General features: G+C 44.0%; 1 protein-coding gene across 1 annotated transcript in view; it reads right to left on the bottom strand.

Moving 5' to 3' along the window:
- The window catches only part of VIT (vitrin), a 60390-nt gene that overhangs the window by 31241 nt on the left and 1851 nt on the right, over window positions 1-27298 (bottom strand). The window contains exons 2-5 of the mRNA XM_054195823.1: window positions 5811-5880; window positions 4147-4212; window positions 2976-3132; window positions 890-1023 (exon numbers count right to left, since the gene is read on the bottom strand). Of these exons, the coding sequence (XP_054051798.1) occupies window positions 890-1023; window positions 2976-3132; window positions 4147-4212; window positions 5811-5880 (427 nt within the window). The remainder of the gene's footprint in view (window positions 1-889; window positions 1024-2975; window positions 3133-4146; window positions 4213-5810; window positions 5881-27298) is intronic.

Genomic DNA, 27298 nt, shown 5'->3' on the forward strand with positions numbered 1-27298 from the left:
CAAAAGTGTGGACCAGCAAGAACTGACCCACTGTATGGATACAGCAGGAGGTTAGATTTAGAAATTGTACATAAAGCAATATAAATTAGACCCTCCTTTCACATGGGTAGAATGAGTGCAAGTAGGTTTAATATAATCTGAAGCTGGTGTAAAGGGGATCTAATTTATATATAAAAAAAAAATAATCCGTGAATTTTGTCAATGAATTGCTGTGTGTGCTATGGAGAGAAAAAAGAATGAGCATTAAATTAAGATGGATTTCCCTGCACTGAGTAGGTGTCAAAACTGTTTGGCTAACAGAGGTGGGGAGAATTCATAAGGTACTTGAGATGCACCGATAGGATTGCTTAATATAGGGTTGGCATAAATACAGTGTGGCTACGTGTGCCTTGAGGTGGGTTGGCAGAAATCAGAAGTCGCTTCAGAAGGCACGAGCTCAGGTGCAGGCTGAGGATGCTTCAAATGGCCAAAAGGCCCTTTAGTTCCCTTAGCAGTACTAGTTACCAGGGTGGACAGCAAGAGCGATAGGAAGACCCACCCGTCAGTACTGAGGCCTGGATTTTACACATCGCTAGCAGGAATTAAGGCACCCTCAGAGTCAATCCAGACCGCAGTGTCACCTCCTGCAGTGGGCTCAGCCCCACGTTGGGTCGAACCAAGGACACCGCTGGCAGGGTGTGTGTCTCTCTGCCGGCTATATAGGAAGCCCAGAATAAAAACTGTCACAAGTGCATTATTCATGCTAAAGCTAGGTGGGGTGGGCCTGCAGTGACTAAACAGGTCTTTCAAATGAGGAGGCTGCTTCCCCCTCTGCCCGTCGCTGCCTGGCTGGTGGGGCATCGGGGAGCAGCCGGGGAGGACAGGCGGCTGCGGCGCTCTACTGTGGTACCTGACACGAGGAAGGACTCCCTCCAGCGCGGCAGTGACAGGGACCGGACCCCGTTGGAGAAGCTCCCGCGGTACCCCGAGTGGCCTGCGACTTTCTGGACGAGTATCTTCCCGCCTGTGTTGTCGATTATACCACTGCAAGGGGAAAACATGGTGTCTGAAGGTGGAAATTGCCCCAGAAAACTTAAAACCTGTTCAACAACACGAGAGGTATGAAGCGTTCACTTTTACCTTTAAACCAGGGGCTGTAGTGGAGCTGTGATGCTATTACTAAGTCTGCTGCTAAGAAATATTTGTGCTGCTTCTGCATAGAGAAGAGCAGTTTGTTACAAAGTGCTGTCGGGATCTGTTTGCTCTTCCCACTGATACACTGGTCCTGCATTTAAGGTTGACCTAGTTGCACACAAGAACAAGCCTCTGCCTTCGTTAAAATTCCTGCAAGCTTGATTGAACAGCTGAAGATCCAGGGAGAGGTACTCAGAGGAATTTTCGGGCCAACCATGTGACAGAAATACAAATTTGAGGCAAATCTCCCACTCGCTTGACTTTTTCTTTTGTAAAAATACGATTAATGTTTTCTTTGAATTCCCGTATGTGTTATCCGCAAAAAAAACTAAGCCTGGTTCTGACCTCAGCCTGGAGTAAACTGAACACAATATTGCCAGAAGTCGTGGAAAACCCATCAGGCTCTGTTTGTGGTGTTTGACACATGATGTAACACATATCTCAAAGAGAAACAGAAAACCTTCAGTGTAGGCAACCTGCTGTGGCATCATTAGGAAAGCAGGCAAACAAGGAAGCGACTGTGACTCAAGAGAGGTGGCAGGACTGGCAATAATAACACTGTGCAGGAAAACAAGTAATGGGCAGCAAACAATGGTGAAGAATATGTTAGAGCTGTAGCTTTTTCTGGTGATTGCAAGAAGCTGCTGGTAAAATAACTGTAAGGAAAGGAAATTCACCGTCTGAGGAAAATGCAACATATAAGCTGACGAGCCAAACCTTAAAGGCAAATGTGGAAAACTGAAACCCTCACGCAACAACACGTGCAGACAGCATTTGAACTATGGGGGAAATCACAGTCACTGTCAGCGCTCGCTTGGTAACTTCCCTTTGGGATAAGCTCTGCGTGAAGGGACAAAAAATTTCCACCGTGCACTCGTATTTGCAGGAAGAATTTGTCCTTCGAAAGCCAGTCTCCTGGCAGCCAGCTGCCCAGCAAGGGGCTGAGCAGACAGAGCTGCAGCCAGGAGGTGGCAGCCCCAATGCACACAGGCACGTCAGGTAAGGCCCAAAGTCCCCAAAGCCTTAACTTTTCAACTTTATCCTAGCTCCCAGCTCTTTCACTAAACTGAAAGCACTGCGATAGCTAGAATAACTCAGAATGCAGACAAGTTGTCAATCAAACTTTGTAAGTTCTTACTGCATTTTCAGCTGAATGTATCCTGCCCTTGCGTCCTACCTGCAATTACGGCGTGTTTTGGTTGCAAAGTTATTCTCCGTTAAAATTTTATGCATGTTTTTGCATGGCTAATAAAATTTAGCAAAATCTGTGCTATAAAATTTGAAATTATACATTTTCTTGTCCCGTGTCCTTTTCTGTGGCAGGTAAGCACATTACTCGGCCTTTGATGTCAAGGACAGTTACATTCAAATCTGCAGAACTAAAACCAATCCCAGAAGTATGAGAGTTATATGTATTCATCGCTTGTGATATGCCTATTTTTTTCTGAAGCTTTATGAGTAGCAGCAGCAGCTCCATCCCTATCTTCCACTTGAATCATAATAGTACAATGGTAATTTCATATGCATGAATGAGAGATCTGCAAATCTCAAGACACTTCTCCTAAAGTTGAGAAACATCTTCAAACACGACTGATTTCAATAGGAATACAGGATTGACAGCGCTTTGTGAGATTGGATCCATAGCATTGCACACGGTCTGTTTCACAGGTTTTCTATTAGAACAGCAGCCTGCAATCAAAGCTACAAGGCAGTTGAAACTTTAAAGAATCTGAAAAGCCAAGAGCTCTTTACACTGAAATGACAGTTTTGTCTGAGTGCCTTGCTCATTTAAACTCACTCACCTGTGAATTGCAGCATTGCACACACTGGAAAAGGATGCATAAATGTCTGTGCCATAAACACGGTATTTTACGTCTTGACATCCAGGAGGGCATTTTGCAATGAATTCTGGATTGATTATCTTCCCCGCCTTGACATCGCAATCGATCTGGGGTACATCTGTGAGTGTAAAATCTTGGTAAAGTCAGATTGAATGGTTTTCATAGCTGAGTGATCTTGTCATGAAACAATGAGTGAGTGGCAGCGGTGCCCTCTTCTTATGCCTTCATCTCAGTGGTTTTGGGATGCAAGACATGCCTGTGTGTTCTGCATCTACAATATAACGCATAATAACCCCTATAGTGAGGGGTGTGGCTGTAACTAAGGTTGGATTAAAGAAGCCTGAGGATATTTCTGACCTTCATTCTTTGCTTTTCTGAAGGAAATATCCGTTATGAGACTTTGCTGGCGAGAGAAAGAAATGCAGTCACACAGGCTGTGTTTAACATGCGGGAAGGAGGGGGTACTGGAAGAGGGGGCTGTGAGTCGGGACTGGGAGGGACCGCGCACACATAAGGCAGGATGCTTCCCAAACCTCCCACTGTGCTCATGTAGCTCCGTGCCATCTATAACACCAGGCTGTAGCCACAGGCCCTTATCTTGTTCTTAATTTTTAAAGCTATTTGCTGGGTAGAATCTACTTTGAATAAGGGGTTTAAGTGTGAGCTCACAACCTCGCAGCAGGCTTGTTTGTCAACGAAATGAGCAAAATAATCTGTGGACAGAATTGCTCTTACAGCAACGTAGCTGAAAGTTATACATCCTAGTGCATAGGACATGCACCACTTGTCTCATGCTAATCAGCCACGTATGCTTTGTGTTACAGAAGGTCCATGTCGCTGTTTATGTCCCTCTCTCTGTGAAAACCTTAGTGCTTGCTTAGATCCTTGTGTGGTACCTAATGACCTCTGAAGATACATTTTAGTAGTGAAATACACAATTTCCCCTTTACTCCTGTTCAGTAGCACACACTTTAATTAGCAATTTGACTTCAATAAAAGAATCTGTTAGTTAAGGTCCTCCCATTGATTCTGCAGAAAATTTTGAAGAGTTACTAGAATACAACTTTACTTCGCACTGTTTTTTTTTTATGCCTGGTGTAAAGGAGCCAAGAATACTACTGGGACTACTTACAGAGCTTAGCTTTTTTCATCTTCTTTGGGGCTTCCTTAGCTGCATATGTACATATAAAAAACGCACCTAAAACAAAGAAAACGTAGAATCAGGAAAAAGGGGGACTATCAACATCAGTCGCTGCAAGTTCCTGTGCATGAGATTTCCCAAATTTGAATTGACAGCTTGAAAAAATGAAATGGGAATATTCTCAGCCACAGCTAGGTTTCTACTTGTTGGTTAATGTCGCAGAAAGATCCTTCTTGATAGCCCTGCAGGGAGGTTATCCTGTAATCGTGCGTTGTGGCATTTCTCTCACTGGTGGCAGTAGGTATGGCATAGTGGGCAGCATTATGGACCATCTGAGGTTCTAGAGTGGCATGTCCCAGTGTCCTGTCCCAGCAAGGGCGCCGATTTTCTTCGGTAAGTAGAATTATGACTTGAAAAGTGTAATAGTAAGAGAGACCTATGCTGTTATATTAAAACATACGCCAGAATATACGCGCGTAGCGTACCTTGTTAGGTTTGCTTGCTAAATGCACTATATTATGGGTAATTAATAACTTCATTGCAAGTATCTTGACTTTCCTATTCACCTTTCCCTTCTCTGAGCTTTCAGAAGGAATTGAAACGCTCTGATGTGTTGGCTGATCCTCTCATCATTTGTTATGTTAATCTTACTAGAATATGCAACAGCAGCCTTATTTCTTTTATGCTCTTTTTCCCCTAGACTGGTTGCAGAGTTTGTAGACTTAATCACTCCTAGAACTTGTTCAAAAGAAAAATAACTCTCACAGTGTCTGAAGTGACAGAGTAGAGATGCAGTATTGGGGCCTGTTGTCACTGGTGCAGTTGTGTAACCAAGGCAAAACTGTAGTTAGGAAAAAAAAGGAGCAAACCAGTAGAAAACAAAGTGCAAAGTCCCAACTACATGCAAAGTTAGGGAATAACTTAATGTGGAGAAAGTAATTTGGTCTCTTAGTAAAGACAGAACTACTACATGGATAACTATGAATTTGAACTAAGAATGGCTATCCTGTCAAACTTGAGGATCCCAGCTAAAGGGAATATTGCCTGGGAATATCACAAAGCCATACAGCACCACTAGGCTACGTGGTGGCTGGATCTTCATCAAAGGGAGACATGTAAGTAAAGTACACTAAGAAATCATGCTCAATCAACCACAGTGTTCATGTAAGATGAATTGAAAATTCTGGATTCTCTAAATGTTCCCCAAAAGCAAGATCCTGTCTAACTGCTGAGGGAAATAAAATAAGAGACTTTTATAGCCTTTTTCCTTTGGCACCTTCTTGTTCATGGAAAGAGCAAGAACTCAGAGAAAAATTGGGAAGGGCTGCTCCCACGTAAGAAACAGCTGATGTTTCTTTGGAGGGAATCTTTATATTACAGCCGTTTTTCAGGCCCAGTTGTGCTACCTGATATGGACTGCATGCAGCTGGTTGTGTATTTAGAGATGTCTGCTTGTAATTAATACCCTTTCTATGCCAAACTCAAGAATTTTTGAGTAGCCTGTTTCTGAAAAGCTGTGCCAAAGCTTACTCCACCTGCCATTGAAAGCTTCATTAGCCATGGAGTCCAGAGGGAAGAGAAGAAGCCAGCAGCCACGGGCTTCTGGAGAGTACAAGCCCATAAACTACCAATTGCAGCATATCAACTGTACTTACCAAAGAAGGTTGCAATGACTGTGGCCTTCATGGTGAGTAAAGCAAAATCTGGATGTGCCACTAAGGAGCACTGAAAAGGAAAAGAAGAGTATATCAGGCTGCATTTGAAGACATTGCAGATGATGCTGGAATGGTGGGGGAAGAGGGACTGTGCACTCTTCTTCAATCTTTCACAGTCCTCACATGCTGCATCCTCTTCTCATGGGCAGCTGGTGTCCCCAGAGGAGATGGTGTTTGGACTGTGACACTCCCACTGACTAATTTTTTTACTTCTGTCCAAGATTTACTTTTTGCCTCACAAAACCAAGATCTCATTCCACATACTTATTTCTGAAGCCAGTGGCAGGAGAGGGCATGATGGGTACAGACGTGCTCTGGCAGCTGTTCAAGTTCTCTCTCTACTCTTCTAAGACATAATCACAAGATCATATTGTCTGCACATCAAACAGCACCATGTAATCTCATAAAGATATGGGGAACATAGGTCTGCTCACTCCTGAAGGACATTGTGTAAAATATCTTGCAACTGTGCCATTGTTTGTTTCTGAGGATGTGTGTGCGTGCATGTGTGAGCACCTGAGATTAAGAGGACTCTGTCAGAACATCTGGATGTTTTTTTCTGGGTCTGCATATGTGGTTCCTGACCCCTGCCAACCCTGAAGCTCTTGGCCAGGCTACAAGAACACAAGCTTACCAGACATGACCCCTCTCAGCTCCTCCTGACCCTCCTCTCCCATGCTCTTTTTGCAGTTATTTGGTGATTGTTGAGGGAATCCTGGGTTGGGTGCTCATAATTAATCTCAGTCATTAAAATACTACATGATACTTGACAAATACCAGAGTAAAAAGTCTGAGAGGGAGAAAATATTTGTGTGTTCAGTTCAGTTCACTTCAAAGAAACTGATTATATGCTTACAAATGGAAAGATTTGTACTAGAATAAGAATTAGCTTGCTACCAAGGAAGAAAATACATGGAATGTTAAAGCTACAAATGATCAGGAAAAGCAAGATATCTGCCTCCTGTAAAAACAGCAGTGGCAGATTTCACATAGCAATTCATGTACTCAGAACCAGGGCTTCGGATGCCCCAGAAAGAAATTTAGGCTGACAAGGCAGACAGGGCAGAGAGAAAAAAACCCTGCAATCTGTCTTCATATACCATGTTTCCACATTTTTTATTTTAGTTGCTCTTCTTTTTCAAGTAAGTCATATGCTTCTGGAGTGAGTGTGACTAAAAAGGTATGCTAGACTAAACTGAGTTCAACCAGTTCTAGGCCAATATAATTTATAACTCTTTTTACGTGGACCAGCTGCAGCTCTGATTTTTGCTTCTGTGCTATGGTCACAGAACTTCAAATGCCAGGATGTAGTACAGTATCACTTACTAATAGTACTGTGTCTTTCCTTAATGATCTCCCTAAGGCAGTCCTCCTGCTAGGCGGCTAAAGCTGAAGGCAGCAGTGGTTGCTCAGAAGACACCAAACTAAATCCTGGAGCTTTGGAAAGTGGCTCAACATGGTAACTGTGTCTTTCTGCAAAATAATGGACAGTGCAGCTGAGGTGACCCCAGATTGTACAAGCCATAGCAGCAACAGCAGTTATGTGGTAATATCCTGCTGTCAATGTTAGTTTCCCTGAAAAAACCCTGCCCATCCTCCTGGAAGAAAAATCCATTTTAAGCATTTACTGCAGCGTATTTCCACTGTGAAGCTGGTAAAGGAAATAGTAACAAGCTGTAGAAGAGGGTTCAGAGGAACGTAGCTCAGATGCTTTTCTCTTCAGCTATAAGTCTCAACCCATCACCACATCAGAGGTATCAAAAAACCGTTCCCCTGCAATGAGTTCTCACTGCAGGTCAATCCCAGAAAAAGAAGGGGTAGAATAAGAGTTGCAAGTCATTTGCAGAACCACCATGCACTATTAAAGACTGTACTGACACTGACTTAAGCTCTGGAAAAGGCTTCTTAATATGAGCATTCCCAAAACCTGCAGCAAATAAATTCAGCAGCAGCATCTTTATCTAAAGTCAAAGAGAGCTGTGGGCATTTGTCCTGACAGTATTTGGCTCCGTGATGAGGTATTTGCATCTCCAGTTTAATTAGAGTAGAAAAGGTCTGAGATGGTAAAGGATCCATGTAAAAGCTAGCTTCATGGGTGGGTTGCTGTGTGCTTCCTGGAGAAAGTCCAATACTACTTAACTTTTCCTGTCTCACAAAACGTATAACCACCTGAGCCACCGGGGCTGCGCAAGACTTCTCGTTGCTTTCTGAAGGCCCTGCTGTCCCCAGGCCAAGGCCAGCCGCCCCAGGAGCCATCCCAGTCCTCTTGAGTGGCGCTACCCCAGGCTTGGCTGCAGTTACAATCTCCACCTAGTCTGCTGGCGGTATTGCTTTTAAAAACAGAAAGTGGGCTTTTTCTCCTCAAATATGAATTTCCTGCAGAAAGAGGCCAAGAGTTCATATGTAAAGCCTGTCGGGGGCAAATGAGTTCAGCAGACACGTTAGCCTGCAATAACAAATATTTTATCAATAAGAGAATTAACAGAAGCATTTAGACAAGGCTGTCAGATTTACTTAACAGATTTGTTGTCATAGCTACACACAAACGCATCCTATTGTGGACTCTGTACTTTTACTGGTGCAGTTTATACTGGTATCCTGATGGAAATAAACTATAATAGTAAAGAAACTTATTTTTTCCAATATATTAATTTCTATGTTAGGCACTGGCAGGCCAGGAAAAATGCGTAGACATCCTGTGACGCAGCTCTGGTGGCAACACTCTCAAGGGGGGGTCCTGGCCTTCAGACCCCGGGCTGTCACATGGGGAAAAGCGCAGTAGGATTTACACTGCTGACGATTAAGTGTCCGGCTTAGAGGCTCCAAGCTTTCTGTTGTGGGAAGCCTGTGTGCATTCGTTGTATTTGGGGCCTAGGGAGTCACCTGATTTAAGCCGTATGAGATCTCCTATACTGTGCACTAGCATGGCATCTGCTACTTCAAACTGGTAAAGGGAGCAACAGCCTGGAATAAGTCCATGGACATCCACTGGGAGGTTCGGGGATGTTTTATCTGTAGATCAAGAATGACACTTTGCTATTAAACACAAAGCTATTGTTCCTTTACCATATGAACAGATTCCATTGAAACAAACCCAAAAATTTCTAGTTTGAAATATGAGTTTTGCTGAGATTTCTCCTGATCACATTTCCGTTAATGCAGTGTTTGCAGTCCCAATCAGTAGTGGTAACTAGCGACCATTTAGTATTAAGTCTCCTAAACTGTATGCCGGATCTTTGTTTATCAGAGTACATTTTCCCATCTTTATCCTTTAGACTGCCATACCAGAAGTTACCCTTATGCCAGGAAAGCAGTTAAGTATATGCATTACATTAACACGTGCTTAAATCCCGGCTAAGTCAAGTGCCAATGTAATACCTCCTTCAGTGTTTCCCAGTGCAGATCCTATTTTACCTTTCAAAATCAAATTTCTATTTGAAATGATGTTGATTACTTTTTCCCCACCACGAATACTTGAAAAAGCTTGAATGTTAGGGAAGAGACAGAGTTAGCAAACTATTCTTTCTGCACATAAAGTAAGATTTTTAGACTGACCTTCTATTAGCAGCTTGACTTTTAAAAAGATCTGAGGGAGCTGCTACATGCTACAAACTAACAGATGGTTTAAATCCATATAAATTGTCACTGTGTGGCAAGCTATAACATTTTCTGATGGAAGTGTAGGTTTTAAGTCCTTGATTCTTGGTGTCAGGCACTGCTGTCCGTTCCACGTGCAAACCGAAATTCTTTGCTGGTGCCACGTGCTTTGTCTCTGCGGGAGTAAGCAGTTTATTTCCTGTAATCTCCTGGGCTGCAGAAATTAATTTGTGTACTCTCTTTGTACCACAATAATATGTGTTATTGTTCTCCTTCTCAAGGGGTTGTAATATCGCAGCAGCACTGGCAGCATAAAAAAAACCCCACAGAAGTGGACTTTGTTTGAAAGCTATCTGAGCAAGTAGCGTGGCATTAACAACAGGATCTCTAAGCACTGTGGGTTGAGTTAAATATGTGACCTTTATGGGAAAATCAAGTGGGCTTGGTGTAGGTGTGAGTAAACTGGTTTGGATAAACGAGAGCTGATCATCATCATCTGGAATAAAGCATTTCAGATTTCTTTTTATTTTTCTTTTGTCTCTTTTTAAAAAAATCGCTTAACCCTTTCTTTGTTTCATGGTCATACTCTGTCCCCACAGCACTGTACCTTGCTCGGCAGTACAATAGCTGCTCATTTTGATGCGCACTAGGTAATATGGCTAACACTTGTCACATGTGATTTAGTTTCACCCCCCTTTCTTGTCACAGGGAAGGAATGATGTGGCTGTTTATTTTAGAAAGGCAGGTAATGAGTTCTGCTGAGCCAGAAAAACTATATATTTCATTTCAGAGGCTTAGATTGCCCTGTAGGTATCCCAGGCCAGGTCACAACGGTAAGATTCAAGGTGCTATTTTGCAAGGGTGAGCTTGTTTGCGTGGGATGCTGGACTTTTTCAATGGTCTGAAATAGAATATATGCATTCAGGAATTAAAAAATATCACAGACCTCATCATCTTCTGCTATAAAAATGGTGAGTGAATGCTCACCTGTTTTCTTTCATATGTGAAGGAAATTGCAAGGGATTTGCTATAATTGAAGCAAGAGAAAGCTAATATCTGTACTAGCACCATCTGCAAAAATAGGACATGATATACTTCATCATATGAAAGAGAAGAAAAGAAACTAATTGCCCACACTCTTTGTGGGAAATGTCAATTAGAAACTCAAGGTTTCCTCTACCCTGTGCATTCTTCAACCTTCTTCAGCTTTCAGAGGAGCCTCTGCTGTGGTTGCACACCCCGCATCGTGCCCAGACAGCTGGAGGCAGGTGGAACTAGGACTGAGAACCCAAAAATGCTTCCTGGAGGCAATGCTGAGCTTCAGAGCACTGTGGTGCACTCTGCTTTGTTATCCAGCACCTCAGAAAGAGCTGACAAGGAAACTCAGGCTTTTATGGCTGCAGGTCTTTCCCTTGTGGTGGAGGAGCTGTAAGAAGTGTTGGACGTCGCACATTAGGCACTTGTGTTTTTCATAAAATGAACAACCAAACCACTGCCAAATGAGTTTCTGAGCCTAGGGACAGCTTGTGCTTTTGCCTTAAAGAGTCATTGCATTAACATACACAGCTAGCATTAGGATTACAGTCAGGGGTATTCATTTTGAGTAATTTCCTTTACCACCTAAGCAGTAGCTATAGACTGTTTGCCAGCTGCTTTCTGTGGCCACGCGAATCCCACAGCCGGCCAGCGGTAGTCCTCCACCCGCAACTGCAGTGGCCCCTTCGACAGCCGGGGGATGGCTGCTGCAGTTTAAGGCCTTTTGCTTCAGAGGTGGGTGCTGAGGGCTTGGACACGACTGCGTTTCTTGAACACGTGCTGGTTCACCCCATACTGCTCTATGGAGGTAGCCGTCATCCCTGTTTCTCAGAGAAGTTCTACTGACTGGCTTGGCTCACCGGCGTCGGTGTGCCGTGACAACAGGCAGGCTGGGCTGTTTGGCCGACTGGGTGGTGTGTGAGCTGCCTAAAATGGATGTCGGCCTATTGCCCCTAACAAATGTAACATGGGAAGTTTTCCCGTGTGGCTGAAGGACCCTGGGTACCCCTGCACAGCAGTGGCAGCTCAGAGGTGGTCAGAGGTTATAGCCTTTGCTCGGAGAAGCCCCAAGAGTTCAAAATTAACCTGGAGAGAGCAGCGGCCCTCTACAAAGTGACTGAAGAGATTTTTTTTTACTATGAGGGTGGTGAGACACTGGAACAGGTTGCCCAGAGAAGCTGTGGATGCCCCATCCCTGGAAGTGTTCAAGACCAGGTTGGATGAGACTTTGAGCAGCCTGGTCTAGTGGGAGGTGTCCCTGCCCATGGCAGGGGGGTTGGAGCTAGGTGATCTTTGAGGTCCCTTCCAACTCTAACCATTCTGTGATTATATGATTCTATGATTTTTTTGAAAACAAAGGTGCCATCCCCAAGGCTACGGAGGATGCCTGGGCACGTCCTCCCCTCTCTACTGAAAGCCTGAAACTAGATCACTGTGCATCTCAGATCCTAAGGAGCTGTGAAGATGCCCTCAGAGCCTTGCTGCAGCCTGATGGTTTGGACATCCAGATGGGAAAGAGGACGCAGGGTCCTAGGACCTTCCCTCTCCCTCACTCACTCTGCTTTTTAGTAGCGAGCTACTGTGAAATGCAAGCTCCTTCCAGGAGCAAAGCCAGGGACTCTGGATCTGCTCTGCTCCCAAGCAAGCAGCGAGTCAGGCCCTTTCTCACTTGCTTTCTTTCTGATCCCAAGTTTGGCGTTCCTGGTTGCCCAGGGGTCCTGCTGCATCACACAGAATGGGGGTATCCCAGTCATTTGTGCCCTGAGTCTGATGGTGTGGGTGGGACCTCTTTGGTGATGAAGAAAACATAGGTTCAAACTCTCTGAGGCCATGGACAGCCCTGGTACGGTTATCCCTGATTAATGGTTCTCACCACTTACTTCTTACTACAAAAGTTTTGATTGTTGTGGCTGCCGCATCACGTTTTAAATGGTGCCTGCTCTGCTCCATGATGTCCCTGACTCAGAAGAGGGTCAGGGGGATTGCTGGTAGCCAGTACCCATTGTGGGGTACCTGTCAAATCACTCTCAAGTCATTGAAGTGAGGTATGGGTGGATTTAGAGGTCTAAATTCTATCAAAGTTGTACTTTGGGCACAGGAGTCCTTTTTTTCAGAGCTGCTTTAAGACACTTTTACATGCAGATTGGTAAGAAGGATTTAGTCCAAAATAGGTCCATTCAGGTAGGTATAATGAAGAGATGTTATACCCAGCAATTTAGAGACAAATAAAAACACCCAAGCAGCCCTGCACTACTCATTTTGTGTTCATGCAATGCCCTGAAATTAAACCAACATAACGGTGAAGTAGCAGTGACGAATGATATCTCTACTTTCCACAGAGCTCTTTCAGAAGAAGGTAATTTATTTAAAACTACAGTGTGATTTAACTTGCCAGACCTTTCTCAGAGCCTAAATAAAACTGCAATGATTATACTTTTTCATCTGTCTCAGCAAGATAACCGTCAATTATACTGGTCTGACCTGCCCCTTCCACCAAAGGAAGAGATACATTTAGAATGTGTCACCCACTCACAGAGAAAATATAATTTGGACTACCCAGATGACAATTTCTGCAGTGTACTTTCCTGGCTTCTGCTAACATACTATGGATTAATTTTTTTTTTCATTTTGATGCACAGCTTTTATGGCTCATTGGGAATCACTCTTAGCTCAAACCTGTGAATCCCTGTCCAGACAACTCCTTCCCTCCATCCTCCTCCCCACCACGGCTCTTGCCTGCTCATATATCTTCCCCCCTGACTCCCAGGCTCAAGCCCACGCTCCCTCTGCACGCTGGAGATTGCTCATTGTTGCAGAGAACCTTCTTTCCCTTTTCCAATTTAACTACTGCTGCTTAATATCAGTCAGACCCCAGGCAGGTACTATCAATCCCTGGTGCTGCCATTTCCCCAAGGAGCTGAGGGCAAAGGGAAGTACCTGCCATTCCGTAGTGCTCGACAGCTTGTGTTAGCTTTGTGGCATGAGATCAGTAGCCACATTTCTTTCACTTATTAGAAAATGCACCATTTTTCTATTTCCAACAAATAGTTTTAACAAGTTAGAATGACTTTTTGAAGCGCGATACGTGGTTTCTCAGGTTGGATGCACAACGAAGAGAGGGCAGACTAACCATGCTATTGTGCTGCCTGCGAACTAAGAATTATTGTAGCGCGTCAGAATTCCCCCAAAGGCACATATTTGGCCTAAAAGTGAAGAATTTGTGTTAAAGGCACTGAAGAAACTGCACATCACCCTGGGGATGTTTTTTTGGAATTTCTGTAGCATGTTCAAACAAAACTTGACACTTTTTTTTTCTTTTTTGGTAGAAACTTAGAAGCAGAAATTTAGAGGAATTTTGGGATGTATGCTCTGCTTATTAAAGCTCCATGTATCCCTTTACTACAAATATGGCTTATATGTCTAGGTCAAAAGAAAAACTGTTTCTTAAGCATGCTAGTAAATTCATACAACAGCTCACAGAAAGCCTTTATCAATTCAGTATCTATCTCCTGCAGTCAGTATGACTACTGATGCCTCATGGCAAGGCCGTGGACTAGTTGGATAAGGGTTCAGAAAACATATGTAATTTAAAAATAACATCTGGAACTACCCAGGCGTGTGGCACTGGTTTGTAATAAGACAGTAAGTGGTGAAATTCATTGATGTATAGTCATGACAACTTGATCAAGGAAGCATCTTACACAAAATATTTTCGGCAAATTGGGAAGCACTGGGGAAGCTGTAGAAAGCATTTTGAAAAGCTAAGCTCAAATCTGCTTCCGCGGTGGAAACCACTGAAACAAAGCTAAGAAAGTAGTTTCGATTTTGCTTTACAGTTCTCTGTAAAAATGATAGTTTCATGTTCCATGCACTGCTTAACATTTTCCCCTTATATGTTTTGTACTTTTCAAAAAATATTATTTCTTCCTGACTAACTGTATTATTCCTGCTTGGGGACCTTTCCCTCCAGCTCTCTCGGATGTCTCTCTGATACCTTTAGTTTAGAAAAGACCAACCAGTGCTACAAAGGAGGTTGCTACAAAAGGCAAATCAGAAAACAACCCCAAAATGCCTTATGGCTCTCAGTCATCTTCTAGTGATACTTTGCTGGGACCTCCAAATTCTTTGACTCCTTGCAGGGTCAGCTGCCAAGGGGCAGGATGCCCGACCCCACATCCCAGGGCATGGTGCGTGGCCACCCTACCCCGTGTCCTACAGGTGAACCTCAGGCTCCCCCCTTCCTCAGGTGTGGGATATAGAGGTGCCACGTGGATGCTCAGAGGATACGTGTGAGCTGTTGTGGTAGCCAGGTGCAAAAGGCACGTCTGGATCTCCTAGTGGAGGTAGCATTCATGTCCTGCTGATCTGAGCCATGAGGGGCTCCTAAGGCCACTCACTAGATCTGTGCTTTCTCATACTCCTCACAGAAAACATCAAAGGCTAGTCTTTAGTCTAGTCTAGTCTTTAGGCAGAGTCTACCAATACTTCTGTGGATAAGCTGGGTGCTTCTCTGCTGTCATCTCCAGAGAGATCTTTTGGATTTGTCCTGTCTCTTCCTCCTGGGTCGGAGGTGAGTCCTGCTCCTCAAGGTCTCATGGTGAAAGGCTGCAGCGAGGATGGAGCCTTATGCCTTGTTACTGCAGCAGGCTGACCTCCCCAGCTAGTGGTCATTGCTGCTTCGGCTTTGCTGCAGGCTGTTTCAGTTGTATCACTCCCACCTGGTGCTGGTCTGCAGCCCACCTGTAACCCAACAGGCACATTCAAGCTGAGATCTCTCACCAGACATAGTTGTTGTGGGGAGCCATTTGAAAACTGTGGACCTGCAAATACCGTTTCCACTTTTTTAATGACTACAGAAGATATCTCAGGACTCCATGCTGCTTTTGGGAGCATGGGTTTGTATGGGTGCCAGCATTATAAATGAGGCTATTATGGGTAGTGCTGGGTTTCTGAAGACATGCGGTTGGTGGAGGTGCTGGTGAGACCTGACATAGTGTGGGCCAAGCTGTGCAGCCTTATGGCATGTGTGTTGGCAGCCCTTGGCAATTGGCAGGAACGGTCTCTCTAGCATATGGGTCATGCAGACAACATGAGGGATGGCTATGCTTCCAAAACTACATCCCTCAATATCTGAATGCCCTGAAGGGGACTTGAAGAGCTAGAAATCATGGTGGCAGAGAAAGTGGTGCCAGAACCCAGTCCTGGATACTGTGAGTGTTGGTGCAGCCAGACATTCTTGAGAAATGTGTCTCAGAGGCTGACACTGATTTACTAATTTTGCATATTAGAAGCTTTTAAAACCCACTGTTTCGGCACAGAGATGAATCACAGGATTCTGTTTCTGAGAGCCCGAGATCAAAAAGGAAAACTGTGCTTATCACATGGACTGGGAGCAGGAACTTGTAGTTTATGGTCTTTTGTTTCTAAAACAAAACTAAGCCTGCAGACCTCAATATTGCATAATCCACTTCCATGCTCAGGAAGTTTGTTCTGAATTTTGGCTTTAGGAGACTACCATATGAGCTTCTACTTCAAATCTAATTATTGCCTAACTTACGTATTTCTTTCTACACACAGATTTCACCATTAAGACTAGAAGATGTAGACCATGGAAGCCTGGGAGTTTACGTCCCAAATTACCACATATTTTGAGATGCAGTTTGGTAGAAAGACTGTCCCCAAAGCAGGGTGAAAGAAGACTTGTCTGACTTTTGCGGTGCCTGTATTTGACCTTGCAAGCAATCCCATTTGTACCAAGTTGTTCCATTGCAACTACTCTAAACTTCTCTAACCTTTCCCCTCCCTCATCTGGAGAGTCCTCTCCTTCCCGTTGAACCTTATTTCCAAACAGCCTCTCTTTCCTCATGTGCTTCATGCCCAAAAACTTCTTCTACCAAGCCCAAGAGAACAAAATGCTGGAGTGCTGCAGATGCAGCACCAAGGTGAGCAGGACGGGGTTCCATCGTCCTCAGCTGGCCAGCAGCGGTGAATAGTCCCCGGAGTCATGGCGCCGTTATCCTTCCGTAACTGACTCACTGAAGGTGACCAGGGCCAGGATACACAGCACTGCTGCCAGCTTTCCTCTGCGTCCCACCCTTGTTCTGTGGACTCAAGGGTAAACTACATTTTTGGGGAAAATTAAAAGAACGGAGACTTCTGAATCCCTAAAGGAACCTGGCAGGGAGATTGAGAGGCACAGAGGCAGCAGCATCCCAACTTCCCTGTAAACAACTGATTTTGGAGAGGTAAAAATTTCCACAGTTTTATGTACAAGCCTGGAGGTGCTGGAAATCCCCATCGCATCCTGGTGGGGACATTAAAGGACTGCATGAAGCTACACAAAATCATTCAGAATTTTCCCAGAAATTTTGGCACATGTAAAACTGACACTTGGCAATTATGCACTTTTTTTTTTTCATACGAAACCAGCTGCCAACTGAGAGAGACTGTTGGCTGCCGTGTTACATGTTGTTACATTTACAAAGCTATTTTATAGGGTGACAGGCTGAAAAACGGTTTGCAAATGCAAGTTGATCTGGAAAGAATTTTTTTATATCTGTGTCTATGGGACGTCCTGTAGAATGAGACACATTAAGGATAACTGACACTGATCATTTTCTTACCATGCCGCTGACCTCTTAATGCACTCTGAAGCTCTGGAGATAAAGCAAAGGTAGGATGGACTTAACGGGTGCTAGAAAGCCAGTTCAGTCATGACAGTAAGACTTGTCAGGTTAAGAAGTGCTTAAACCTAGATGATTTGAATGAAGCAGAGGTGGTTAAAAATACCCTTCTGAATGCAAATATGTTTCCCGTTTTGGATATGAGCTATAGATTTGGGTGCTCTGCTTCTAAAGGGAAAGCAAAAGCTACAGATGGTGGTTTTCTTTTTTTAATTAAAATACATTTTCATGAGAAATATTGCTGGTTCCAAGTCATTGGGAAATTTTCTTTCTGATCCACACTTTCTGCTTTTATTCCAGGGCTCATTTGCTGAAAAATTAGCCTGAATAGGAAAGGCAGCCCCAGGCGACCCTGCCACGTCCTGCTGCAGAGGAGAGCAGAGATGCCAGCTCAGAGAAGAGAGGTGAGGGCGAGCTGGCTGCAAAGAGAGAGAGGGCGGGCTCTGCTCCTCTGCTGGCAGGGCACCGGCAGAGGATGTGGGAGCAGCCCTCAGACACCACTAAATGTGCAGCCGCCCCGACACAGAGTTTGGTGCAAAATGTTTGCAGAGCCTAGAGCAAATATTCGGGTAGCTAACCCATGAGTGCCATGCTGTCACTTCCCATCGCTTCTGATACCTCCCAGTGTTTGCAAGGGTCAGATATACCCACACAGGCTGCAATCTCAGCTGGCCACTATAGCTACCCCATAGATGCCTTAGGAGCCTACATAATTTCAGTAGATCCCCGACTTGTCTGCGGGCCACAGGGCTGGAAGAAAAGCTCATCAGTCATACATGCTCCTGTTTTATCTTCAGCAAGTCCCTTCACATCCCACTTTTTGTGGCAGCTTGCTTTCCGCGGGGCATTATGAGGAGCCAGTAAAAGGCAGCCTTACTGCTCCCCTCCGTAGTGCTCGCAGCAGTGCCTGCAGCCCCTTCGGTCGGGGGCTAAAAGAGTTCACAAAGGCGATGCAGGCTGTTGTGAGCCTGAAAGTCAGACTTTGATTTACTAGCAGAGATATAATCTGAACGGCTACAGCTTTCCTGGGCGCTGCTGCGCCTCTGCGTGCCGTTTCTGTGTCGGGGGAGGCTGCGCTGCCCGCACAGCAGCATTCACCCAAGTTTTCCAAGTGTGAAATGTGCAGCAAATAGAGGAACCAGGATGCAAAAGAATGGCAGCTGCTCCAGGGCTGTTAGAGAGGCTCTTTTACAGGCGAATGAACCGTCAACTTGTAGTAAGACATTGTTTTCTAAACATAGCATAAAAACTGTTATCTTGCCTGGCTGGTCATTAGAAGAGAGATAATTATAGTCTCTGTGCGACAGCCGGGCCGGAACAGGGGCTGCATTGTCCCAGGTCCCAGCTGAGCCCTAGCACAGGCACCCCAGGCCAGCGCTGGGACAAGGGGGCTCCTTGTGCCCCGGGAAGTTCAAAAGAGAAATTGAAGTGCTCTAAGTAGGTGTTAAGCAGCTATCTCTCTGACTCTGGCCTTAAAAACTACTCCAGGAGAAAGACGAGGAGGGCAGACCTGTGACTGCTGTAGCTGCATCCTCCCTGGCTTTATGTACAACGCATACTATGGCTATTATTTTTCTCTCCTAAAAAAACCCAACAAACTACCAAACAAAAACCCCCACCAACTCAAAACATTCGTTCTGCATTTATTCCTCTTTTGTTCTGTGTTTCTGTTTTCCAATACAGATCAACAAGACCTGTATGATGGATGGGCTTTCAGAAGTAAGGACTTGTTACCTGTTCAGTGGCCAGTTTCTGACCCCTGAATGTGAGGTCTGACCTCAGCTGACGCTGCAGCATGCTGGAGGTCTCCTGGTGGACTGAGAGCTTCAGGGGGCCAGAACATCCCCCGGAGCTCTCAGAAAATCCTGGACTATCACTTTTCATCACCAATGCAGAAAATATGGTGCCTTCCAACCCCATTGCGATGGGCCAACATGCACCTCATGCTCCAGCACCCGCCCATTCCAGTCCCTCCCTACAGGGAGTTCATGTGTATGAGTGCCACGGCATTTTTTTCCTATGTGTTTAGCCTCAAGACATTGGAGGAAGAATAAGGACACAGCTGGAGGTAGCAAACTGAGCTGTCACTTTTATTGCTCATTTCAACCAGGTGCCCTAAATGACTTACCTGTCATCATTTGGGAGACTTTTGGTAAAATGAAGACTTGAACATACACGTCCTGAGCCTTGGGTTAACATGTTAAGCTGCTGGGCAGTATTTTCTTTCTAGAGCTTTATTTGTGGCTCAGGGGTGAAAAGGAAAAAGTTAAAAACTCTTCAGGCAGACCAGGGACAATCAAGCCTTTGATGCCACTGTTATGTGAACTTCAGGTTTAGTTTTTAGCAAAGTTTTCTAAAAAGCAGTGGCCAGAAATAATAAATAATTCTGTTGTTTCACATGAAGTAATTAGCCTGTTTTCCCAGCTTCCGTGTTCACACTGTGTCTCAGGCAGTACCCCTTTACAAATATTCCAATTAATCAAGTTTGGCAAAAGGAAGCGTAAAAATTAATTTCCTACTACTTCTGTGGAAGTAAGTAGCTGGCCGCAGGGGGGAAGACCTTGTTAATGTCTCCACTAAAGGGAAGACTTTGGTAGGATCTCATTCTTATTAGGCACCAGAGAATCTACGTGGAGTAGCTTCCTTGCATCCCAAGTGTAAGGAAACCTGGTTCAGCTAGTAAAACCATTTGGTTCAACCAGCCCGTGGTAGTGGTTGAAGCACCAGTCACATGTAAGTATCATACCAGGGAAAGAAGTGTCTTACAAAAAGTAGTGAGCAAGTTAAGAATGTAACATTCCTACTGCAGGTGGAAACACAAAGCAATATTCAATTATATTGGCAGGACAGCCAAGGTTTCTTTTTTAAAAAAAATACAGCTTATGTCTTGAATAATAGAAACACAGGAAATCTTTTCTGTCGTCCCAGTGAGAACAAACCCAGCAACTATAAGGATTAGGTAAAATATGCAAGCAAAATAAGTCTGTTTAAAATAAGATACTAATTTAGTATTCCAAAAGTAATGTGTGTGTGAAATGCAGTTATTTTCGCTTGAGCTCTCTTTGCATCTCTGAAAGAGACCAGTCTTACAGCCATGACTGTCACTCAAGTGATGAAGTGAGTAAAGTCTGAAGAACATGGTACTACGGATACAGAAAACCATAGATATTCTTTAAGCGTAGTCAAATGCAAGTTGTTTTTAACTTCAGGATGTATAATACAAGCTATAAACATATATGAGTCCATTGCTGTTGTCAGTCAAATATAAGTTAAAAGTTATCTAAACTACTTTTTCTCTGTGTGTGCTTGCTTGTTTTGGGTGTTTTGTTTAAATTTTGGAGAGGTTAGAGGAAAAGAAGTGTGCTTCAAGGAGGATCTGCCCCTGTAATCTGCAATTCCTTTTTTGCTCTGGATGTGGCATAGCTCCCATAAACTCCAGGAACAAAATATTAACGAAGGTTGAAAGCTTGCTTGGGGCATTTGGTTCATGTTTGCACTAGCCTGAGAGAAATCGCATTTTGAAGAGACTTATCAAGACTCTAATCTCTCTGCAGAGAGCTGAACGGCTGTGGCAGGCTTGACAATGCTATTCATTTTTGGAGCCTCACCAGCAAAACAAGCACTCAGCACAAAAGGATATATAGCGTCTAGGCTACTGTACTGTTCATACATCTGTATCTACCCATCTAGCAAGGGAGTTCACACCACAGAAATACACATCACTGGAATAATACCATTTTCCATTCTGTATTTTGGAGATTCGTGTTCCCGGGTGTCAGGTACTGCTAATTAATGATACAACACACACCTTCCTATTGATCAAAGAGACAAAGTCTTGAAAGCAAAACCGTTTTAAACCTAGGCAACAAGTTGCCTTACCTATTACACACTGCTTGAACAGTAGGCACATATATGTCGGTTGATGTGCGACTAATATACACCATTCTTTACCAAATAGTTAAGCCCTTGCTGTTCAGGCAGTGGGTATATGTGTCCACTTTAACAGTAGGGGTTTAATGCTTTTATAAATACTTAATGAAGTATACATAATTTAAAGTACAGTTTCATCCTACATTTATGTTTTCATCTCCTTAGGTCTTTGATCCTATGCACACAGCTGGAATGCTAAACAAAAAATTACATCCCCACAGTTTCTTAGCAGTGAAAATATTTAACTATTATCAACAGGCAATAAAAGCAACTCCCCCCTCTCCCCCATAAATAAATATAGCAGAGAAATGACATCAGAATTACCTTGCTTGAGGTGTGCAACTTTTTATTCCTTTTCTCCACACAGTATGAAAGTGCTATTTTTTCCAAGCTTTTCTGTACCCCAAACTCCAGTCAACATTATTCTACAGAATGAGAGCCAGGCAGTGGAGGGAGGCCTGGACACCTTTTCTCTTTGAGAGAGGAGCTAATCAAACATTCCCATCAAGCTCCCAGCTCTGTGAAAGGCACATTGCTCTCCCTCCCTCCCTCCCTCCCTCCCTCTGCTCCTCTCTCCCTCTCTGTCTCTCCCTCCCTCTGTCTCTCCCTCTCCCTCCTGCACACACACAGACGTACAGAGCTCCTTACAGTGATTTAGCAGCCGAATTAGGCGGTCCTATTTTAAATATATGCTCCCTCCCACATATTTTTGGTAGGGATTTCTATGCTCCTTTTGCACTAGGCTGTCAGATTTGTCAAGTTTTTCTCTTTTGGGAAGGGAAGCTTTACTCAACTGATGTTTTGGCTGAATTTTTTTCAGTCTCCCCGTGCAGTTCAGTATTGTAACAAGAGGACTACAGCTAGTAGCCAGGAGTAAAATACACAGCTCTAAATATTATAGATACCAGGTTAGTTAGGTGCAACTCAGATTAAAAGAGGAAAAATAGCTTTTGAAGAGACAGGCTGTGATGCTTTTGCCTGTGTGAAGAGCTTCACATTCCCTCAACAGTTGGGTGTGGGAATTTAATAAAATTTAATAAAATGCTCTCAAAGACTTCTAAGCCAGTGCTCATTGTGTGACCCGGCCAAACGAGATAGACCAAATGACTAATTTTTTTGAGTACCTGAACACAAATATCCCAAAGTTCTTGGGTAACTTTAAGAAGAATATTTTATCGACACCATCAAGATCACAGCATTTACAAGATTATCACAGAAAGGGCTGGTGTCATATTCCAGGATGCTGGAATGCAAACTATAATCTGCAATTCCACCTAGGTATTGAGAAGTGCATAGATAACACATATAAGCAAACCTACGCAGTTTTATCTAAGATCACTATTGGTGAAAAAAAAAATCCATTATAAATATAGGAGATAGAGTTCAAAAGACACATTGGAAAGACATGTAGTTCCTGGCTACTTCTGATCTAACAATCCCATAAATGTATTTGGTTTAAGGGAAAGTGATTACCTGGGTTTAAGTGAAAGTGATTACCTGTTATTTGTGACTCTCTCCTCCAGTACTTACTGAAACTGTATAACAGCTCAGCATATCAATAAACAGTACAACACCAAAAGTTTATCAAGAAGTCCCAACTGTGTTACTAAGATATAATGATCCATAATTCACTTGATTCTCTTAATACAGAAGTCCAGGCTTGCCATTGGTAATCCCGTGTGAGGCACAATGCAGTGGACTAGCAGAAAACCTCTCCAGACAGCAAATCCATTAGCAGATCTACCTAGAAGGTCTACAAGAAAAACCAAACACAAAGTCTTATTAATTCAAGTTAACACTTTCAGAATATCATCACCCTTTTCACAAGGCTTTGTGAGGTTTATTTATTCAGCTAATCACGGGAAAAAGGACTGAGACCTTAGGACTGGAAGTTCAGAGGTACATACGTTCTGAGGGCCAAACATCTAAATATTGGGGTTTTGCAGCTAAGTAGCTATGTGTCATTTCTCAGTGTTAGTGGAAGGCTGAAGTCCCTAAACAGCTCCTTACCTGCAGGCATGGTCAGAAGTAATCTAAAATTTTTGGGCACAGACCTTCACTGGTATTTAGCCACTTATTTTCCACTAAAGTGGATTATTTTCAGAAATCCGCGGGCATCTATGTACATGTTGGGTTGCCTGTATGGCTTTAAAGTCTCAGGTCAGTGGGTTATCAAGGAAGCCTCTTGATCTCAAACCAGTGCAAGTGAGAGTACTGAAGAGCAAGCTCCTGGCAAACCAAGACATGGTCAGATGGCAAAGGCTCAGGCTGTGCCCACAGAGCACATGAAAGGACTGTATAGAAGTAGCTGGACTAGCGCTGAGTGATGGAGCTGAGATGTCAAAAGCAGCGGACAGTCGGGATAACTGACACAGGCAAAAAGTCCTCCTAAGGTTCATCATCTGGTACCCGTGCCAGCTCATGGAAGGGTGTAGCCGTAGACACGCTGAATGTGGTCGTCAAGGTGTCAAAGCAACAAGGACAGTGCCTACACCAAGGTCATGCTTCGTCGTTGCAGCTGCAGGGTGGTAGTTTTACAAGAGGAAGAGCTGATAGATCCATTTCTCATTTTCCATGGACAGATTATCTAATTTGTGGGTAAATTGTATCAAGGGCAAAGAGCCAACTTGGACCTGGAAGGACTTAGCTCAAATGCAGTGGTGTGTGAACATGTTCTGGAAGCTCTGTTGCTTCCAGAAACCCGTCAGTGGCGCAGCCCTGTCCACGCTGCACCCACCTGAGCTCTCCCAGCCCGGCCAGCTCTGCCCTGGGCTCAGGGTCAAGGATGCTGCCAGTGGGCTGGCACGTTTCTGCATCGCTGCCGATGAGCTAAGCCAGCATCCTGGAAATGAGCATCCCGGGAACTGTGGAGCAGAAACACTGAGTGGGCAGAAAAAGAAAAACTAGCGAGGTTTGTCATTATCCAGGGTATTCATCCTCTCATTATCATGTGCAATGGAGAACTGAAGAGTATCAAAACAAAACACTGAGGAGGACACTGGCTGTCTCTTTTTATCACAACATTTCCGAGTGCTGCTGCCTGTGTTCTTCCCTGACAGAAGCGATTTCCAGCCACCCAAGAGCTGGCAACACAAAGTGCGGGAGCAAGAGGTGAACCACGTTGTGTGGCTCCACTTCGGTGCTGGGACGTGCTACAGGGAAAGATCCGTTCGCAAAAGGGCTGACCGTGCAGTCAAGAAGCCACTAGTTTGAAGACATTAAGCATTGAACACGGTTGTCTAAGGGATGGACAAATGCACCATATCTGTACGTGCTCATCTCTTGAATTTTCTGTTCGTGGTGAGTAGTTTTTTTTTACTATACTGTATTTTGATTTGCTTCTTAGTGAAAGCAGGATTTAGCAGGAGCCATTGGAAATATTATTAAACGTATGAATGCGCACTTAGAGTAGGTGACAAATTTCAAGGGGCAGAGTCTTTGCTACTGCGTGACATACATATGCACGTATATACACATACACACCTAGTCAATAAGGCTGATGCATATCACAGCCTCACTCCACCCCAGCAGCAGCAGCTCAGTAACTCTCTTCAGTAAAATATTTTACCAAAATCGCTGCTCTATTCATTTCCAAGTGGGTAGCACTGCCGTGCGGAGTAGCTTTGTTTCCACCGTAATATGAAGCCTGAAAGCAAAGGAACGCCGACCTCTAACCTGTCCCCTGAAAGTCTTAATGAAGCAGCTAATGAACAAGACCAGCGACTTGGAATGCTTTGATTTCAAAGAGAGTTCAAGAAGGTTCTTCATTTTTAAGGAAAATAAAGTGTTTGCTTTGAATTGTGATCTACTCAGGGATTACCTACGTTCTGGAAGATAAAACACCAGAAAGAGAGAGATACGGCAAGATGTGTGTAAGCAATGTCAGCACGGACAGAGGAGATAAGACTCAGTAAGGAGGTTTGGTGTTTTCAGAGTTAGCAGCAGACCTGGAAGACCAGACACTTGCTGATAGATCTTAGTCACAGACCCTTAAATAAATTTTCATTTTGGGATCATCTCTTATGCAGAATTTTCAAGGTACACAGTTTTTGTTTAAAAAATATTGCTTTGAGTAACAGCTGGGTAAAGACAATGTTGGGTAATAGGTGAAAATCTGAATTCACTGAAGGGAAGCTCACTTCAGTTAATCTAATCCTCATTACAAATCTGACTTCAACATCTTTTAACAAAGCTTTTGTTTATGATATAACGAGTGGACTTACACGTTTCGGCCAACGCAAAATGTAAGATCCCTCATGTTTCCCTCCCTCTGTGTGCAGTGATACACAGGTAAATGAAAGAGGGGAAACCTCACCTAGTTGAAAATGGCAAATAAATTCACATGTTCCGGGTTTGATGCTCACCAACAGGTAAGGCCCCTGAGCTGAGGGCAGGCAATGACAACTGTTAGGGCACCATCAGAGAAAGGTGTAGTTTTGCACTCAGGTGTCCAAATTCAGTCCAAGTTCATTACTGACTTGGCCCATAATCTTTTGATCATAGCTGGCCTTTCTGTAGTGATTTATATGAACGCGTCAAACTTCTGTAAAAAGAGGAAGAGAAAAAGGTTTTATCATGTAGCATGTTCACGTAGTAGGTCAATGTCTAAGTGAGAGCAGAGGATGGTGGCTTCAAAGGCCATAAATTGCTTCCAAGAGGTCTGTGCAAAGTGGTGATGGGAATACACATCCTGTGGAGCAGGTGTGCACTGCAGCACAATCCATCATGCCATCTCCCCAACACTCAGGAGGGACTCCTGGCTCCTCTAGTGTGGGTAATAGGCAAAGAAAATCATCTTTACCTATGTTACAGAACAAGATATGCCTGCAAAAGTTTTAGAGAAATCTGAACTTTGACTGGGAAATTTTTTGTGGAAAATGCAGTCTCCCACTCACTGGGTCTTTGTCCCACTTGTGGGACCCAAGGTGCGCGCTGCTCTTCTGGCTTGAGGCTGCGGGCCACGCTTTTAAAACCATGAGATCATTTGCTCTCCAGGTTGCGAGTAGGAAGTGTGCGAGGAATCAAAGTGATCCAGGGCTGAGCTAACTGGCCTGTGACTGTTACACAGAAACTGTTGAAAGTATCTTCTCGGCTGACCACTGCAGGCTCAGTAAGCCAGTACTATAAAGTCCTGTCTCTGCATATAAGACCAGAAAGCACAGACAAATTAAATGGTTTCTGCAAGACCGTGCGTAGCTATGTCACATCTAATCCCATCCAAGTGCTTAAACAGAAAAGAACAAGTTTTCTGCTCTCCGACAATTACCCTCAAGCCTTTTCCACCAAAAACTACCACAGGAATCAGAGAGTGGAATCTTCTCCAAGTTATAACACCCCAAGATGTCATGTACATCTTGGCAGCGATGGCTCTGTTCAAAGACAGTGCGGTTGCACATGTTAGTGTGAATTCCTAACAAGTGGCAGTGGAGTTGAAATTCTGCAGTTTATCTACATTTCTCAAACGCTGTGAAATAAAATATTAACTTATGCATTATTACACCTAAGGTAATCTGTGCTTGAAAACCATGTATACGTGAAGAAAACAAGGCACGGGGAGAACACAGTAGAAAGTTAAAAGTATAACTGGGATGGCAAGGCAACTTGGGGGTTAACATTGTTTGGCTTTAGCTGCTTAAAGCACTTACATCTAAATTGACCTCAGGTAAATAAAATAACCGATGTCCTGGAAGGCTTATATAAAATACACTGATGTGTTTGTCTTGTGTCTGAGAAAGGTACGGAGGCTGAATTATGTATGCTGTAGCTGTTGCCAGCATCAGAAACTTCTTTAAATAATTAGAGCAATTGGGTAGCCAGGCATCTGTTTTTTCTTTTTATGAATGAGGAGACCTCATGGGCCAAATGAATGCATAATGTTGGCAATGCTTGGCTCAAATGGATGGGTACCAAACTTACACTGTGTAAATTTGACCCACTGGGTGTTTCTCAGCGGAGATGGCAATGGCCATGTTTCCTGACACTACAGAGAAGCTGGGCTCTGTCAGTAAGCCCCAAGTCACAGGTTCATTTGTTCACCCCACAGGGAAGGGAGGGGCAAAAGGTGACAAAATCAGCCTTTTCAGGTTTGCCAGGAGGCAACGTTCAAGTGAGAGCCGATAAACCCTTTGTCCTGGGTCTCCTGCAGCATACGGCGTGGGAATGGGGTCTGCCTGGGAACCCGCC

The sequence above is a fragment of the Rissa tridactyla genome, chromosome 3 (assembly GCF_028500815.1).
Source record: "Rissa tridactyla isolate bRisTri1 chromosome 3, bRisTri1.patW.cur.20221130, whole genome shotgun sequence".
In the NCBI taxonomy this organism is placed as follows: domain Eukaryota; kingdom Metazoa; phylum Chordata; class Aves; order Charadriiformes; family Laridae; genus Rissa; species Rissa tridactyla.